Source organism: Actinia tenebrosa, unplaced genomic scaffold (assembly GCF_029948245.1).
Source record: "Actinia tenebrosa isolate PJP-AT-01 unplaced genomic scaffold, QUT_ActTen_1.0 PGA_scaffold1__47_contigs__length_23844297, whole genome shotgun sequence".
Taxonomy (NCBI): domain Eukaryota; kingdom Metazoa; phylum Cnidaria; class Anthozoa; order Actiniaria; family Actiniidae; genus Actinia; species Actinia tenebrosa.
Window position 1 is genome coordinate 9,387,231 of NW_028292578.1, and position 15,772 is coordinate 9,403,002.

The 15,772-nt window shown below is 42.2% G+C and overlaps 2 protein-coding genes across 3 annotated transcripts in view; both read left to right on the plus strand.

The window, feature by feature from the left end:
• Nucleotides 1-13,209, plus strand: part of LOC116286557 (ATP-binding cassette sub-family C member 4) — a 33,912-nt gene extending 20,703 nt beyond the window's left edge. For both annotated transcript variants that reach the window (XM_089032789.1, XM_089032790.1), the window contains 9 exons: nt 4,167-4,723; nt 5,492-5,871; nt 6,488-7,775; nt 8,239-8,563; nt 9,271-9,543; nt 9,624-9,921; nt 10,139-10,275; nt 10,812-11,171; nt 11,658-13,209. In XM_089032789.1, the coding sequence (XP_088888915.1) occupies nt 4,181-4,723; nt 5,492-5,871; nt 6,488-7,775; nt 8,239-8,563; nt 9,271-9,543; nt 9,624-9,921; nt 10,139-10,275; nt 10,812-11,171; nt 11,658-12,235 (4,182 nt within the window). In that variant the 5' untranslated portion in view covers nt 4,167-4,180 and the 3' untranslated portion in view covers nt 12,236-13,209. The remainder of the gene's footprint in view (nt 1-4,166; nt 4,724-5,491; nt 5,872-6,487; nt 7,776-8,238; nt 8,564-9,270; nt 9,544-9,623; nt 9,922-10,138; nt 10,276-10,811; nt 11,172-11,657) is intronic.
• Nucleotides 13,210-13,280: 71 nt separating this feature from the next.
• LOC116286556 (uncharacterized) lies at nt 13,281-15,374 on the plus strand. The gene has a single exon (XM_031693114.2). The coding sequence runs from the start codon at nt 13,390-13,392 to the stop codon at nt 15,097-15,099; it is 1,710 nt and encodes a 569-aa protein (XP_031548974.1). The 5' UTR covers nt 13,281-13,389; the 3' UTR covers nt 15,100-15,374.
• The last annotated feature ends 398 nt before the right edge of the window (nt 15,375-15,772 follow it).

The following is a 15,772-nucleotide window of genomic DNA, read 5'->3' on the forward strand; positions in this document are numbered from 1 at the left end:
CTTTTCTATTGGCACCCAGGCTTTATATCGTGGGTAACTGCGTTCTCTAGTTGAACATTCGTGCCTGGTACTAAGACATCTCTTCTTTGCATGCGAGTGTCGCGCGGCTTATAACAAACGGGCACCAAATGACTAGGGAACCGCTCCTGGTGTATTCTCAGTAGATCTTTTTGTATGCGCGACTGTGCTGCGCGTTTACTGCTTAACACCAAATCCTCAGGATGCCAAGAATACAAGAAGTCTTCGTAAGACTTTGCTCGTACCCTCTTACGTAACACCTTAGATTGTTCGGCGTCGCTAAGGCCCCTTAATTCTGCCTTTAATTTCCTCACTTGATCCTTGCTACGGTAGTCTGCGTTAATTTCTTCATGATAGTCTACCATTTCTTTTAACCATTCATGGGGCATTTCTCCGGCTATAGGAGGTGGCTGGCATGGATCCCCGGCAAATATTACTTGACATTTTCCACGGAGAAAGTCTACGAACTCCTGCAGGATTTCTAAGGGCACGGTACAGATTTCATCCCAAAGTATCACGGGAGGTATGTCGCGTATCGCTTCCGGCACCCACTTTTGGCCATTCCAACGAAAGAAGCTGTGGTAGGTTTGTGCGTCGTGGCCCATTTCGCGGAGTTCCCTTTCCAAGCGGTGCGTTGGCGTTAGCACCTTTATCTTAGGAAAGAGTTCTAACACACGCGTCGTCTTACCGCTGCCTCCCGTACCGTAAAGGTAAGAGAAGCGTTGGTAAGAGATTGGGTCCGCAACTGAGGGCAGTGGCTCTTCCGTCGGCGTAATGGAACCGCGGGTGTGTTCACCGTGATATTCCACGCGTGCCCTCCAAGACCTTATCTCCTCATCTTTGACGCGCCACTGGCCACTTTCTGCGAGTTCATCGGCAGTGTAGAATTCCTTCATCTTTTCCAACACACCGGGCTTCACGTATAGGGAATCCGTGGCTACGCGGGGGATGTCTTCTTTATCAAACCGCAGGAGCATTGCGAGGAGGTTGATATGCGCATAGGCAAGCATACTGGCACGCAGATGGTAATATTGCGGTCGATGGTCCTGGTAGTAACACAAAGCACTCCATTTATGCAGCTCATCATCTACGAGGTAATCCCATTTCTCTACAGACACCATCGTTCCTTGATCGTGGGCTCTTTTAATGAGGAAGCTTAACTCTCCTTCGTCTGTTATTAAACGCCGTTGCATGTGCTTCTCTCCTTCTTTAGCGCCCTGTGTAAACTTTCCTATGACTATTCTTGCAGTTGGATTGTGTTCCGGTAACCATTTAGTAAAGGCGCTATGGCAAAGTATGGCTTCATGCGCTGTGTATCTTAGGAGTTCGCGCTCTTCTAAGAACTTTAACAATGGCACTGGTATCCATTCTTTCTCTTGTAGATGCTTCCCGTACCAAGCGTAAATTATAGGATGTAAGCCCTTTGCTAACTTCCAGGTAGTCAGCCTAACAAACCCCGTAGCTGGCGCGTCGTATTTACCATCCAAAGCTACGCGGAAGAACTGCGAGTCTGGGTGTCCGTAGCGGTCGTAATATTCCTTACAATCTCCCAGGCCTTTGAATGACGCAGGGTAACAATGTTTCATGTCCAAGGATACGTATTCATCCTCGTCGTACTCCATGTTCCATAAACCACCGTGACCGTGTTCTACACAGGCTTTGGCTACGTCTTTGAACTCTTTAGGGGTCGGTTTCCATCCATTTCTTTTTTTCGCAGCTAAGAAGTCCAAGCTGCGGGAGCTAAGGACCTCGTCTGAGAAGTCTTCCCCAAGCGTTTCACAGGCGCTCTGGATGGGCAGATGTTCGATTTCGGGGCGGTAAAGAGTACCATCTTGAGTCATAAACTGACTTCCTTCCGAATCCATTAACCAAATGGAGTTCTCGTGAACCAAGTCTGCGAGTGGCGAGGCTTCATAGATCTTTGTTTCTTTCTTTCGTGGGAACCTTAGCTCTCTCCAAGCGTGTCCGTTATGTTGATAAATGACTATAGGAGCACCTCTACCACCGTACTTATGCGTCCCCGGATAGATGAACCCGTCCGTGATGTCCTTTACGTGTATGCGCCTCTCCAGAAGGACTTCTAATTTCTTGACGTTCTATCGTGGCTCCGGCTCTACGGGTAACATCTTCCCATTTCCTAATAGCTTCTCTTCTTTTCGGAGTCAATTTACCTCCGCGGGCGGAATCTTCAAAGAATTCCCTTACCAACTTCCCAACACAGTTGCCGGGATGTCGCATTGGTCTTAACCTCCTAACGTCTGGTTCTTTGATCTCGTAGGCACCGTAAATGACTACGGTAACAGGGTAAGCAACCTCGTAGAACAACATGTCTATTCCCGCCAGCGCTCCTGGTCGCGTTTGCTTATTTAAGACAAACAGGTTTTGCTTACCAGACGCTCGGATAGGATTTCGGCCTCTTTCTATTACCCAGTCACCGTCTAGGTACTTTATGAACGTTAATTCCAAACGGTAGTTACCTTCGGGCATTAAGTCGATTATCTTTTCAGCCCTCGCGTCATCCATAGTTTCGTCCGTATTTCCCTCCATAAACGTCGTGAAGGCGAAGTCGGCATCCAAACGATTTAACGCCTGAGTTCGCAGCTTACGCACAGTTTTGTTTTGAATGCGTTGAACGTCGTCCATCTATATCTAAGAAATATTTTAACCTTCGTTTGCGACCCTACAAGATATTTGATGGGATTTTAAATGCTGTTCCCTCTTAAATTCCCTCCCGCAGGAGCAACTTAAAACGAATTTAGGAACTATTCCATCGAGCTTCCCTTGCAGTTTCCTTATATATTCCTCGTTGTCATTAGAAAACTCATGCGTCATCATACACGTTACTTTCATATCACATGGGACTTTCCTACGCAAATGGGAAATTAAGCCACCTTTTGTGTAACCTTTATTACATTTTGGACAAACAAACTTACCACTCATTATATATTTAAGGGCATTTTATGCTCAATTAAAGGTACATTTTAACAGACACATAGATCTCGCAAACACAGCAGCAGTAAGGGAATTATCGCGCAACGTGGGTATTTCCCGATGCGGACAGATACATTTAGAGGGGCCTGAAACGCAGGTAATACCCGTGAAATTCAATGCTTAGTGACTCGGATTTCGCGAGTCCCCCTTACTGCTGCTGAAAGGCACGTTTCTTGTCAAACTATAAATTCTTCTTGGTTAGGTTTTAATGAACGTCAATTAAAAGCGTTTCCATGATATTCCATAGGCGCTGGAAACCTTGAATTTTATTTGTGTGGTTTTTGTTTTTGTTTTGTTGTTGTTGTTGTTGGTGGTGGTGGTGTTTTTTTTGTTTTTGTTTTTGTTTTTTTTGTTTTGTTTTTCGACAATGTCATGGAAACCCTTTGATTGACGTCCATAAAACCCTGTCTTGTCGTAGCGAAAGAACGTGCGGTGTTGAAAATGGCTGTAAGTTTTGCTTGCCATGGATATTTCTTACTAGCTACTTGTAATCATTTTTTGTGGGAGTTCCAAAGTATAGGTGTGTGAGGAGTAGAGAAAATGGTTGACATAGTTTTCTATTGTGTTTGTTTGGTTAGAAAATATACATGACTCGGGTTTGTCCTCAGTGCAGTGTCTATCGTAAGAGTTTGACCATAGTTGACATGATAATTGATCATCGGTTTTTGAATATTTTATTTTCCCATCGAGCCACAGAAATGATATCAATCGTATGAAAAAACGGGCGAAAATTGTAGTATCCCTTTATTCTCCCAACTTGGGCTCATTTCGGTGCGTCTGTACAAATGGAATACTTTTGATCAGCATTTATTGAGTACTACGAAGTACATTTGGCTAAGTTCGGCAAGTCTTGCGGCGACTCATAGGGCGCCACTCGCTGTTACTTAATCTTGTACACAATTTTTTAAAATTTGTTTTAGTCAATAGAGGTTTTGCACTATCACGTGCCGGGGCCCATAATACAGCTTGGACTGCCCATGGTTAGATGTCAGAACAATAAAATACCTTTCCTCTCGGGAGTTTTATGCTTTCTCGTTAAAATGATTGTATTGTATCTGCCATCCAACATGGCTGCCGTCACGTGATGGTGCAAAAACCTCTATAATTGTTGTTTTGTTATAATAGTAAACACTGATCGATTGATTATGTTCATACAGTTAATCTGCTGCTCATGGCTGACGTAAAGTACGCGAGGTTACTAGAACCCAACAAAGTGTACGTCAACCCAAAGGCCAAAGCTGGCTTTCTTTCCCGCCTCACCTTCTGGTGGATGAACGGTTTGTTTATCACTGGAAGCGAACGCCCTCTTGAAAACCATGACCTCTATCCATTGTTAGACGCAGACAGGACTGAAAAACTCACTGAAAAACTACAGCAAGAATTCAACAAACTCAAAGATTTACCAGGGAACAAGAGGACTCGTTTACTTAAGGCCCTTATCTATATGTTCCCAGGATACTTATACATGTTCACGATATGCGCCGGCCTGACTGGTGCCCTGTGTAATGTTCTACAGCCTGTTTTCCTAAGTCTCTTGTTGTCTCAGCTTGTACAGACTTCACCGTTAGTCAGCTATAAGTGGTGTTATATCTATGCCATAGGGATATGTATTTGTTCTTTGATAAGGTGTTTAGTGTTGCAGCAGTTTGCTGAACAGAACCTACTGACAGCAATGAGATGGCGAGTAGCAACCATTGGCATGATCTTCAAAAAGGTATGTCAAACACTAGCGTAGGGAAGGGGCACGGGGGAGAGGGGGAGTACGCACCCCCAAAACGTTTGCTTTCGGCACCAAAATTTAATTAATTCATGCGGGATTCCTGTAGATTAATCAAGATCTCGCTACGCCCCTGATGTCAAATGTGACCCGTACTTACGTATAACCCTCGGGAAATAGAGGTATGGGAGTGGTTAAAACATACTCTGTAGTGTATTCATTTTGGTATATGCATTCAGTATAGCCATCTTATTAATAATTCTTTGTTACCCTTATTACGTTTACCTACACTAACTATTACAATGATTTTTTTAATTTTGTCAATCAAGTGATTAACCCTACTGACTATCTTGGAACATGAAGAGAATTAAAACATTTGAATTTGAAAAACTATTCAAAGGGGATTCTGGCAGAAGTGGTGTTAAGGCGAATAAGGGAAACAGAGAATGTGTCTGGAATGTTGGGAATTTTGAAAAACAAAGTTTTAACCTGTAGAGTTTAGGTGTCAGGCATTTTGAATAGCAGAAGCAATTATTATGCAATTATGAACTTATGCTATTATTCTCCGTTGATTGCACCTACTTTCAATTAGAAAAGTGATTCTCCCTTGAGGTTCAAAGAAGATTTCTCATTAGTATCCATTGTTAATTTAAGCGTACCAAGATGGCCGCCACGTTATTGTCTTTTGACTCTCTTGGTAATGTTTGCAATCCATCAAGAGCAAAACAAAGACAAACTCCTTATCAGAATATGATTTGTTTTCAGGTTCTCCTCCTCAGTGAAACAACCATAACCAACGTTTCCTCTGGGTTAGTCCTCGATCTTGTCTCAGGCGACGTTCAACGCTTCGATAAAGTCTGCTTCCTAGTTGGCTTCCTTGCTCTCAGTGTACCGGAAGTCGCAGCGGTGATATGCTTCATGTGGTATCTGATTGGCTGGAAGTCCTTATCTGGCGCGCTCTTCATGTTGTTACTAGTTTGTTATTATTCTGTTATGGGAGGAGTGTGTGCTGCTCTCAGGCTCAAGATGGCCAAAATCACAGACCGTAGGCTTGGTATCATGGGGTCCGTGGTGTGTGGTATCAAGGCTATTAAGATGTACGCTTGGGAGTGGCCCTTCAGAGACATGGTGCAGGAGGTTAGAAGGTATGCTGTGTAAATAGGACATGCCTCTTACGTCATCGCCGCTATGTTGGTTGTCAGGTAATAGAAGATTTCTTCAATAATACCACCAACATGGCCGCTGTGACTTTGTCTTTTCATTTTGACACTCCGGCTTTTATTGTGTACCATATTTTAACAGCCCCCACTACTGAGTCGAGCATCTTTAATTCCATCTGTGCTGCATCACGCACGGTCCTTAATATAAAGAGAAAGCCATGTTGTGGAGAAGGGAAAATGCATCTTTTTTGACTTCCTAAAGAAGACGTTTTCTATTGTTCGGCGCCACAATATCCTGGTTCTCATGAAATTAATCCTTCTTCAGTCTCTATAAACCTCTTAACCTTGGTCGCAATGCTTTCCCATTTCAGACCACGTTATTCTCTTGAGAGTAAGATTCTTTGTTTGAGTGGTATGCATATTCAAATACACAACCGTTAAACAAAGATATGATATATTAATATCCAAGGGAATGATCAGTAGCGTGAATTAATGCCAATATTATGCCCAATCTGCAGAGGTCTATTTTTAGTAGCAGAATGCACAGCGAAACATGTTTGGACAAATTAACTAATTTTTATCTTTTATCTGTTATCTTTAGACAGGAGATCAACGTACTACGCAAGCGCAGTGCTATCCTCGCTACATTCCCTAGTCTACAGTTCTCTTCAACAGCCATCGCTAGTCTTATCTCTCTTGTTACTCTCGCTTCAACTGGAACAGAGCTGACGACGTACAATGTCTTCGTGGTAGTGGCACTTCTCAGTACGATACGAGTGACGGTGTGTGAAAATATCGCCAAGGGTGCGTTTAGTATTGGCGAGTTTGTCTCCTCTATCGAGAGAATTCAAGCTTTCTTAGAACTGGAGGAGTTACCCAATCTGCACGATAAACATGAAGTGGAAAACCGGATGAAGACAAGCAAGGAGTTTTTATCTGTTGTTAAAGAGAGTACTGAATCGACAGGTACGGATAATGAGGAAGGTTCCTTATTAACAGACTCAGGGCTCGAGAAGGCTAAGAAAAAAGACTCTGTTGTTAAGGAGGGTACTGAAATATCTAATGGTACAGAGATTGAGGAAGGGTCCTCATTAACAGACTCAGAGCTCGAGAAGGCTAAGAAAGAAGACTCTGTTGTTAAGGAGGGTATTGAAATATCTAATGGTACGGAGATTGAGGAAGGGTCATCATCTTCGTCTGAGAAATCCCTACTAACAGACTCAGAGCTCGAGAAGGCTAAGAAAGAAGACTCCAAAGAGCCCAAACAAAGACGTCAACGAAGATTACGTAAAAGCAAAGGCAGCGTAGATCACTCACTCAGACAAGTAAAACTATCTCTTCTCAACGTAACATGCCATTGGATAAAAGGCAGTGAAAAACCAAACCTCAATAATGTATCCTGTGAAGCTTTTGATAGAGAACTGGTCCTTGTAACTGGGCCAGTAGGATGCGGCAAGTCTACCCTGCTATCAACAATACTAGGCGAACTCCCCACCACTTCCGGGAAAATTACATGCAACGGAAAAATAGCTCACGTCTCTCAGAGCCCATGGGTGTTCTCAGGGACGATTAGGAGTAATATTCTATTTGGTAAGAGATATGATCCCCGCCAGTATGAAGCCGTCTTACAAGCATGTGATCTAGAGAGAGATATTAATAGTCTTCCCGACCGAGATGCAACGCGCATCGGAGAGAGAGGTACTACACTGAGTGGTGGTCAGCGTACTCGTATAGCATTGGCACGCGCTGTTTATAGTGATGCAGATATTTATTTGCTGGACGATCCACTTGGTGCTGTCGATAGCAAGGTCGGGAGGAATTTGTTTGAACGCTGTATTCAAGGCATTCTTGGAAAAAAGATACGAATACTAGTGACGCATCAACTTCAGGTTAGTCGGCAGCACCATCATCATGATGATCACCATCATGATTATCATCATCATCTACATACCACTGATCTCTGATTGAGAGAATCATAGTTGCTTAAAAGTCATTTAAACGTGTTTTACTTTGGATTGCACTTAATCTGATTCAATTGGTTTATAGACCCCTTACAGTCTTTCGGAATGTAGCTCAATTTGGTGGACAATAGGTTTCTTATTCTATGAGATTAAAAAATATATTTTGTTTTGTCCTCCAAATTGAGCTGCTTTGGCGTCACACGCAAGGGGTCTATTGGCGAAACAGACAAGAGGCATCACTTGGTGGGCGTTAAAGTCTTACTGAATGCAAACTAAATGTAATGCATGGCCTGAACGAAATCTCACTTCTCTCCCCCTTTCCGTGCCTTGAACCACGTTGACTTCTTTGCCCGTCCATTCCCTTTTGAGAAATAACTATTCTTCGTTTCAGTATCTTCAAAACGCTGACCACATTATCCTTATGAATGACGGAGAAATCACGAGCGAAGGGAGCTACGCTGACATATGCAAAACTGGAGAAGAAATAGCTTTCTTACAGAAAGAAGAAAAAACGTCCGTTACTCCAAGACCTCTTTATAAAGATATCTCGCTGGAGGTAGAGAACTGGAAGGAAAGCCATTTCAGTAGCCTTCAGCCTGCAGAAGAGGACCGTCAGACAGGCGCCATCTCTTGGTATCTTTACTGGAGGTACCTGACTGCTGGGGTGAAGCCATTATTTCTCATCTTACTTGCTATGATTTTTATATTCGTGCAAGGTAAGGTCTGTAATCAACGGGTTGGAAATTAGGAAATGCGTCCCCTTTCTTTCACGAGGCTAACATTTTAAGCTATCTTTTCGTTTGTACGTTAAACCTCATCGCCGAAATGTATTTAACTATAGATTTCTCATTAGCATGACTTCGTTTATACCACAAATATGGCTGCCTTGTCCTTCAGTTGTCTTCTGATTCTAGTGCGAATTGCTGTAAATCATCAGTCACACACGTTTGTGGCTAACGAGCCTGTGGCTCTCATTTTGTCGACGAATGGGCCTTTAACACGCAGACGGTAGCTAATAGTCCCTTTTTCCCATTTTGAACTACAGGCTTAGGCTCGCTTCAGAACAAATCATTTGCAAGAATCAACACTAATGTAAAGAATGTGCAGCTCGAATAATACCAATGTTTTGAAATCCCATGGACCTTCAATTCGTGAAGGGCTGACTTATAAACGAAGCTAAATTAGCCTGTGCAAATGAGTCTGTGGTTTTCAAAAACCCGGCCCGTGGTATGCATTGAATGCGAAACTGGTGTATTGAAACTTCTGTTTAGCCCAGAAATAATAATCACTTGAACGCAAAACCATCCAAATAATATCTTGTTTCAGTCTACATAGCTGCTGTGTTAGAAAGGTCCATTGGAAAGATGCAGGTTAATACCCCCTCCTATAAGGTTTTATATATTTTCTATATTTTCCAAACCAGCTTTCCTGATTCTTCCTGACGTGTGGCTTCTTCACCTAACCAACATGCCTCGCGAAGAGAGAAAGAAACTAACACATTTCTACACGTATGGTGGTCTTGTGGCCGTGGCTCTCCTTCTGTCAGTCCTTCGTGCGTCCTTGTTTTTCTCGACGGTGCTCAACTCATCGCAAATGCTACACGATGAGATGGTACAAACTGTGCTTAAGGCACCGGTCTTGTTCTTTGATACCAATCCTGTTGGTCGCATCATGAACAGGTTCTCTAAGGATATAGGTTAGTAAGCTTTTTTATACATGGATGTCGTTGGATATAGGTATTTCTAGTCCTAAATTGACAGACGGTTCGTCTTTTAGGAAGCATGGACGAACTTCTTCCCGATGTCCTACTTGACGCTCTTCAGCTAATTCTATTCTCCCTCGGTGCTATAATCCTACCATCGGTAATCAATCCTTGGCTTATCTTCGCTGTCATTCCTCTCGTTACGCTTTTTATCATCATTGGCAAGTATTACCTTAAAACCTCTAGGGAGATCAAAAGACTGGAGGCCATCAATCGAAGCCCAGTCTTCGCTCACTTCGCGGATACTCTAGAAGGCGTGGTTACTATGAGGTGTCACCATATGCAACATGCTTTTGTGAAGAGACTTTACAAGTAAGTTTAAGGTGGGAAGAGGGTGAGCTTGGCACAAAACTATCACACTAGCTACTACTCGCCCGCATAAGCAAACACCACCGGTAACCAAGTGAAATACAGGGCTCTCTCGCTGACTAATACCAAATGATTTGAGCTTCCAAATCGTGGAAATTAATTTTCCTGAGGTCATATGAACTTTATGAATGATATGAATTTCTATCTCGTCCTGTTTCAGGTACCAAGATGTGCACAATCAATCGTGGTTTGTTGTCATAGAAACGGTTCGCTGGTTGGCCATCAGACTTGACATATTGTGTGTTATTTTTGAAACGGTAGTCGTTTTGGGCGCTTTGTTTGCTCATTCAGGACCAGGTAACTAGATGATAGATAGACGACTTTATTTACAGCAGAGGGTTGCACTAAATGGCTACAAAGCTAATAAACTTGTGGCCCTTAGTATAACAGTATACTGAACTGCATTAACTCTTATGAGAGGACAAGGCGATTGAATTTTATTTGCATTGGACATAAGGATTATTCTCATAATTTTTAAGTGTACCGTCAAATATGTTACAAAACGAAACACTTCCGGGTCCAAAATAATCATATTTTTCGACAATGTCGTAACTTCATCAGATTCTGGTACATATGCTTTATCGATTGAATTTCTTTGGTTAGAATTCCCTTTAGAATCTTATATGGCATAGTAAAGTGACCTGCGTCATCTTTTTGCATACTATTCAAAAACGATTAAAATGCATATCACCCTTCTGACAATATTCTCAGTATTGATTCTACATGGGGTGATATGTTAGGGATCAATGATGCCCCAATTCCTAGATCCCCCACTGGATTAAGTAAACTATACTGAAGTAGATGCACCTAACGCTGATTTTCTTGATTTAAAGGAATGACTGCCCTTTCGCTTATTTATGCTGCACAGCTAGCATTCGACACATCTCAAGTCAGTGTACGTCAGTGTTCAGAGGTTGAGAACTACATGACATCCGTAGAGAGAGTAGTGTCGTACACAGACCTTGAGCCAGAACCTGGCTACGACATACAGAATCAACCCCCTGACAGATGGCCAGCGACGGGGGACATATCTCTAGAGAATGTTTCTTTGAACTATTACGATGGAGGGCCTCAGGTTCTTAAGGATATCAATGTGAAAATACCCAATGGACAGAAAGTGGGTGTGGTAGGGCGTACTGGAGCAGGGAAGTCCTCTTTGGTTCGTGCTATATACCAGATGCCCAAGCCCGATGGTAAGTCTGAAGGGGTCCTAGGATTTCTGCAACACCCTTTCCTGGTCGTTTTCTTGTGATTTGAGGGGAATAGAGGGAGGCGGAGGAAAGTCGCAGGGGAGAGAGGCAGGGGAGAGAGGCAGGGGAGAGAGGCAGGGGAGAGAGGCCGGTATTTTTTTAAAGAGATTAAACATATAACTTATATTTTACCACTCCCACAAGGGGCTCTCCCCTTGTATTCACTCCCCACCCTCCCCCTATATTCACTATTTACAACACACGGCACTCAACTTTATTCTTGATTTTGGCATCAGCTAGGTTGATTAGTGAAGAAATCAATTAATAGAACCCCCTTATCAGTTTCTACTCCATGCTGTATGCATATGTTTATGTGACTTTTTTAACTTAAGTTCTCTGTCTTTTCATGTTTTACAATTAGACTATTCGATTCCTGATCACGGATGTTTCTTCAGTACAGATTAACTTTATTTTTTAACTAATTTGCAGGTCAGATACTGGTGGATGGAGTTGACATCGGTACAATCAACATCCAGCGAGCTCGCTCTTCCATTTCTGTCATTTCCCAACACCCAATCATTTTCAGTGGTTCGCTTCGGATGAATTTGGATCCATTTAACAGGTTTACTGATGCTGATTTGTGGCATGCTTTAGAACAAGCCAGCCTTAAAACCCTAGTCAGTAGTTTACCACAGCAGCTCTACTACGAGTTCGTAGAAAGCGGATTCAACTTAAGCGCAGGGGAGCGTCAGCTGTTTTGCTTGGCTCGTGCGCTGCTGCAACGAAGCAAGATAATCATCATGGATGAAGCGACAGCTAATGTGGACTACCACAACGAGAGGATTATCCAAGGGAAGGTAAAGGATAATTTTGCTGCTTGTACTGTCCTCATCATTGCACATCGCCTTGGGACCATAATGCACTGCGATGAAATAATGGTGATTGACGGAGGGAGACTGGCGGAGACTGGCCAGCCAAATGTCTTGTCTGAAAAGAGAAATAGTTTGTTTGCACGAATGTATCGATCTTATCAAGAAAGTGGATACTTTCACGGACAAAAACGTTGACAATCATCACATATCTATGTATTTCTTTAAAAAGCAGTGACTATTAGAGGAGATCGGCAAACGAAGAAAGGTTTTTGGTTTGTGTCGGATAGACTTTTTTGTTGCACATTCTTGACCTATAAACACAAATGATTCTGGATAATTTATCTTGGTTTGCAAGAGGGAAGAGGGGTAACACATGCGCGCTGTTTTAAAAGTACTTGCCTGCCTAGCCATGTTGTGTGGTTTTGGCAAGAATTGGGGTAGAAGAAGAAGAAAATAAAAATAGGTCAGTGGTGGATCCAGTATTTTTCAAAGGGGGGTTCCGTTATAATTCTCTTTTGTTTAGTCGATGTCTGACAAAAAAATTGGCTCTAATCACCTAATTTACTATCTAGTAACGGAACTTAAAGGTAAATTAAACATTATAACAGCAAATATCTATCATTTCGTGTTTAACATTATCTTTTTGGATACTTTTAAGCAAAATGTATATAAGACATATTTCTATTACCTAAAAGATCAAACCTTCAAGGGGGGTTCCGTGGACCCCTTCGATTCCCCCTGGATCCGCCACTCTAGGTTGTTTCCGGGGTTTATTTAGAAACAATTAACTTAACAATTGTAAATGAAAATGTCACGCAATGCAGAAGACTTTTCAAAACGGGACCAGCAAAAAAACCTACTAATATATGTTATTACAGCTAATTCTAAGCCAGTCCAAGTATATTTTCTTTTATTTTAATCCAGTATTTTGATTTATTTGTGTGTGTTAAGACAAACCATGCGATGCGATATTGACACAAATCTCGTGACTTCCTGCATAACTTGTACGTCATTGTACTGCAAGGGAGGGGTGTCCTGGTAATCTCATCATTTTCACTCTAAAAATACTGTTCAACTGTAATGAAACATTTTCACTAAACATTTTGAAAACCATGACACGATCTTATTTCTATATCAGGGAAGTGAGATTAATAAAGTCTGGAAGCTGACATTTTGAGCAATTGATGTAAACTCCTATCTCCCTACTGTCGGAACAATTTTAGGGGTCATGAATATTGCCAAAAATCCAAAGAAATCAGTCACCCTTGCTACATACGTCGAATAATTAGATTTGTTTTGCATTATTTTTCTTTCCTGTGATCCTCTTTTGATTTACTTGAGGCACAACGATGGCCTCCAGTGGAGTACTCGACGTCTCTCCTCAGATTCTTGATGAATTAAGTTGCTGTGTCTGTCGGGAGCTTTTGAGAGAACCAAAAATCCTCGGTTGTGGGCATACAGCATGTATTGATTGTCTTGCTAATATGGTGGAATTGGAATTGATAAACACAGGCGATGTATTCGCTCTGCATCAACCAAGACTTAGAGAGGTGATTCGTTGTCCTATTTGTCGTAATTGTACAAATATCCCAGTCAATGGAATCGACGAATTTCCCACCAACTACCTTGTAAAGAGCATGGTAGAGCTAAATTTGGGACTAGGAGACGTTCGCGAGATAAAAACCAAGATTTCAGAAAGTAAAAACGTACTTGGAGAAGTCCAAATTGCTAGTACGACTATCGATGAAATCATGAAAATGGTCGAGGATAAAAAACAGACGGTTATCTCGGATATTAACCAAGTCTTTGACTCATTAGTCGAAAGACTGCGAGACAGACAAGAACAGCTTACAGAGCGTTGCTGTAGCAAAGCAGCTGTAAGGCTTCGGGATCTCAGGCATCAGAAACAATGTACAAAAGCAGTGGAACGCATCATGAAAGAAACTATTGAACGGGTCGAGTTATCGATGGCCTGTTCAGTAGCCGATGTACTACAGCGTAAAGAAGCTGTTCTAGAAGAGCTGAGTCAACTAGATATGTTTTTAGTCTTTAACGAGCCGAGGGAGGTCTCTGAGTTTAAGTTTGTAGTTGAGGGTGAACAAGAGATAATGAATCGTATATCTGAATTTGGAGATATCCACTGTTCATTTGACGGGTCTGATCATATTGTACCTGTTGCTGTGCCCAGCCACATAATGGGTGTTGACGTTCTCAAAGTGATTGACAGCTTCAATAATGACGGCGAGAATGATGAACAAAGTACACTGACCCTCCCCTGGGGTGTCACCACTACAAACACTGACATCATTATTGTAACAGATCATCATCAAAATCGTGTGCTTCAGTTTGATGTTGAAGGGAACTTCTTAAAGTATTACGCCGAAGAACACGATATACATTTACCAACGGGAGTGGCAGTCAGCGACGAAGGTAACTTCATGGTCCTTGACAGTGGAAACCATTGCATCAAAGAACTCAATTCATCAGGGGATCTGGTCAGAAGTATTGGAAAGATGGGATCAGGATCAGGGGAAATCGGGGAACGCGCGGAAGGCATTACAGTTGATCACGAAGGCCGTTTGATTGTAGCTGACACTGCAAATAACCGTGTCCAGGTTTTCCACAGAAACGGACGAATGGCGTTGAAATTCGGGGACACCGGAAATGAGTGCTTAAGCCGTCCGTCTTGTGCGGTCTACCATAAAGGGAAGTTCATTGTCTCTGACACACACAACCACTGCCTGAAGTTTTATAATCGCAACGGTCTCTTGATACGCCAAGTTGGAATACCAGGAAAAGAAAGTGGTCAGTTCAGTCACCCAAGAGGATTGACAGTTGATGGAAATGACAATATTTTAGTTTGTGACAGTGGGAACTGCAGGATACAGGTGTTAGACTTCAATGGAAACTTTATCACGAGTTTTGGCACCATGGGGGGTGAAGATGGTCAGTTTTGTTTTCCTTACGCCATCGCGATCAACAGTCAAGGTTCCATGGTAGTGACTGACTGTAATAATAACAGAATCCAGATCCTACGCTTCAAGATACCGCCAAATTGATATACTTATTTCAATGTCAATAAAGTTAATTTAGTCACCGAAAACCTACATGCACACTCGTAAAAAGTCGATGAGGATCCTCTTATTGAACAAATAATAATTGAACAAACATTGGACAAATAGAGCAATTTAATGTACTAATTGCACAGGGAGCCCGGCTTTGGAATCTGTACATGAATAAATAAATCAATAAAGTGCTTTGGGTTTCCTGTGTTGAGATTTGAAACAAGACGCCAATGATAAATAAGTCAATAAAGTAGTTTGGGTTTCCTGTATTGAGATTTGGTAACTTGATAGCAGATTAATGTAAGTAATTCGAGAGCAGCTTATAATTCAAATTTAACGTATTAGTGTAACGCACGCCCTAGTAAATGGTAAGAACTTGTTGCACGCAACGTTGCACGCAACAAATCTGAAGTTAATCGCGCTCTACTCTTGCAACATTGCGCGCAACAAATTTCATCATGTGAACATGGCTGTAACATTACCTGCAAAATTTTGAGATTTCCAGCCAATCAGCTTGCACCAAATTTATAACTGCTGACCAAATATCTTTAAATAGCAGGCTGACACAAGCGATGTTGCGTGATTTTGTTGCAATGTGTGTCACCCCGATACCAATTTGTTGCTTGCAATGTTGCATGTAATGTTGTACCGTGTGTCAGCACTCCCG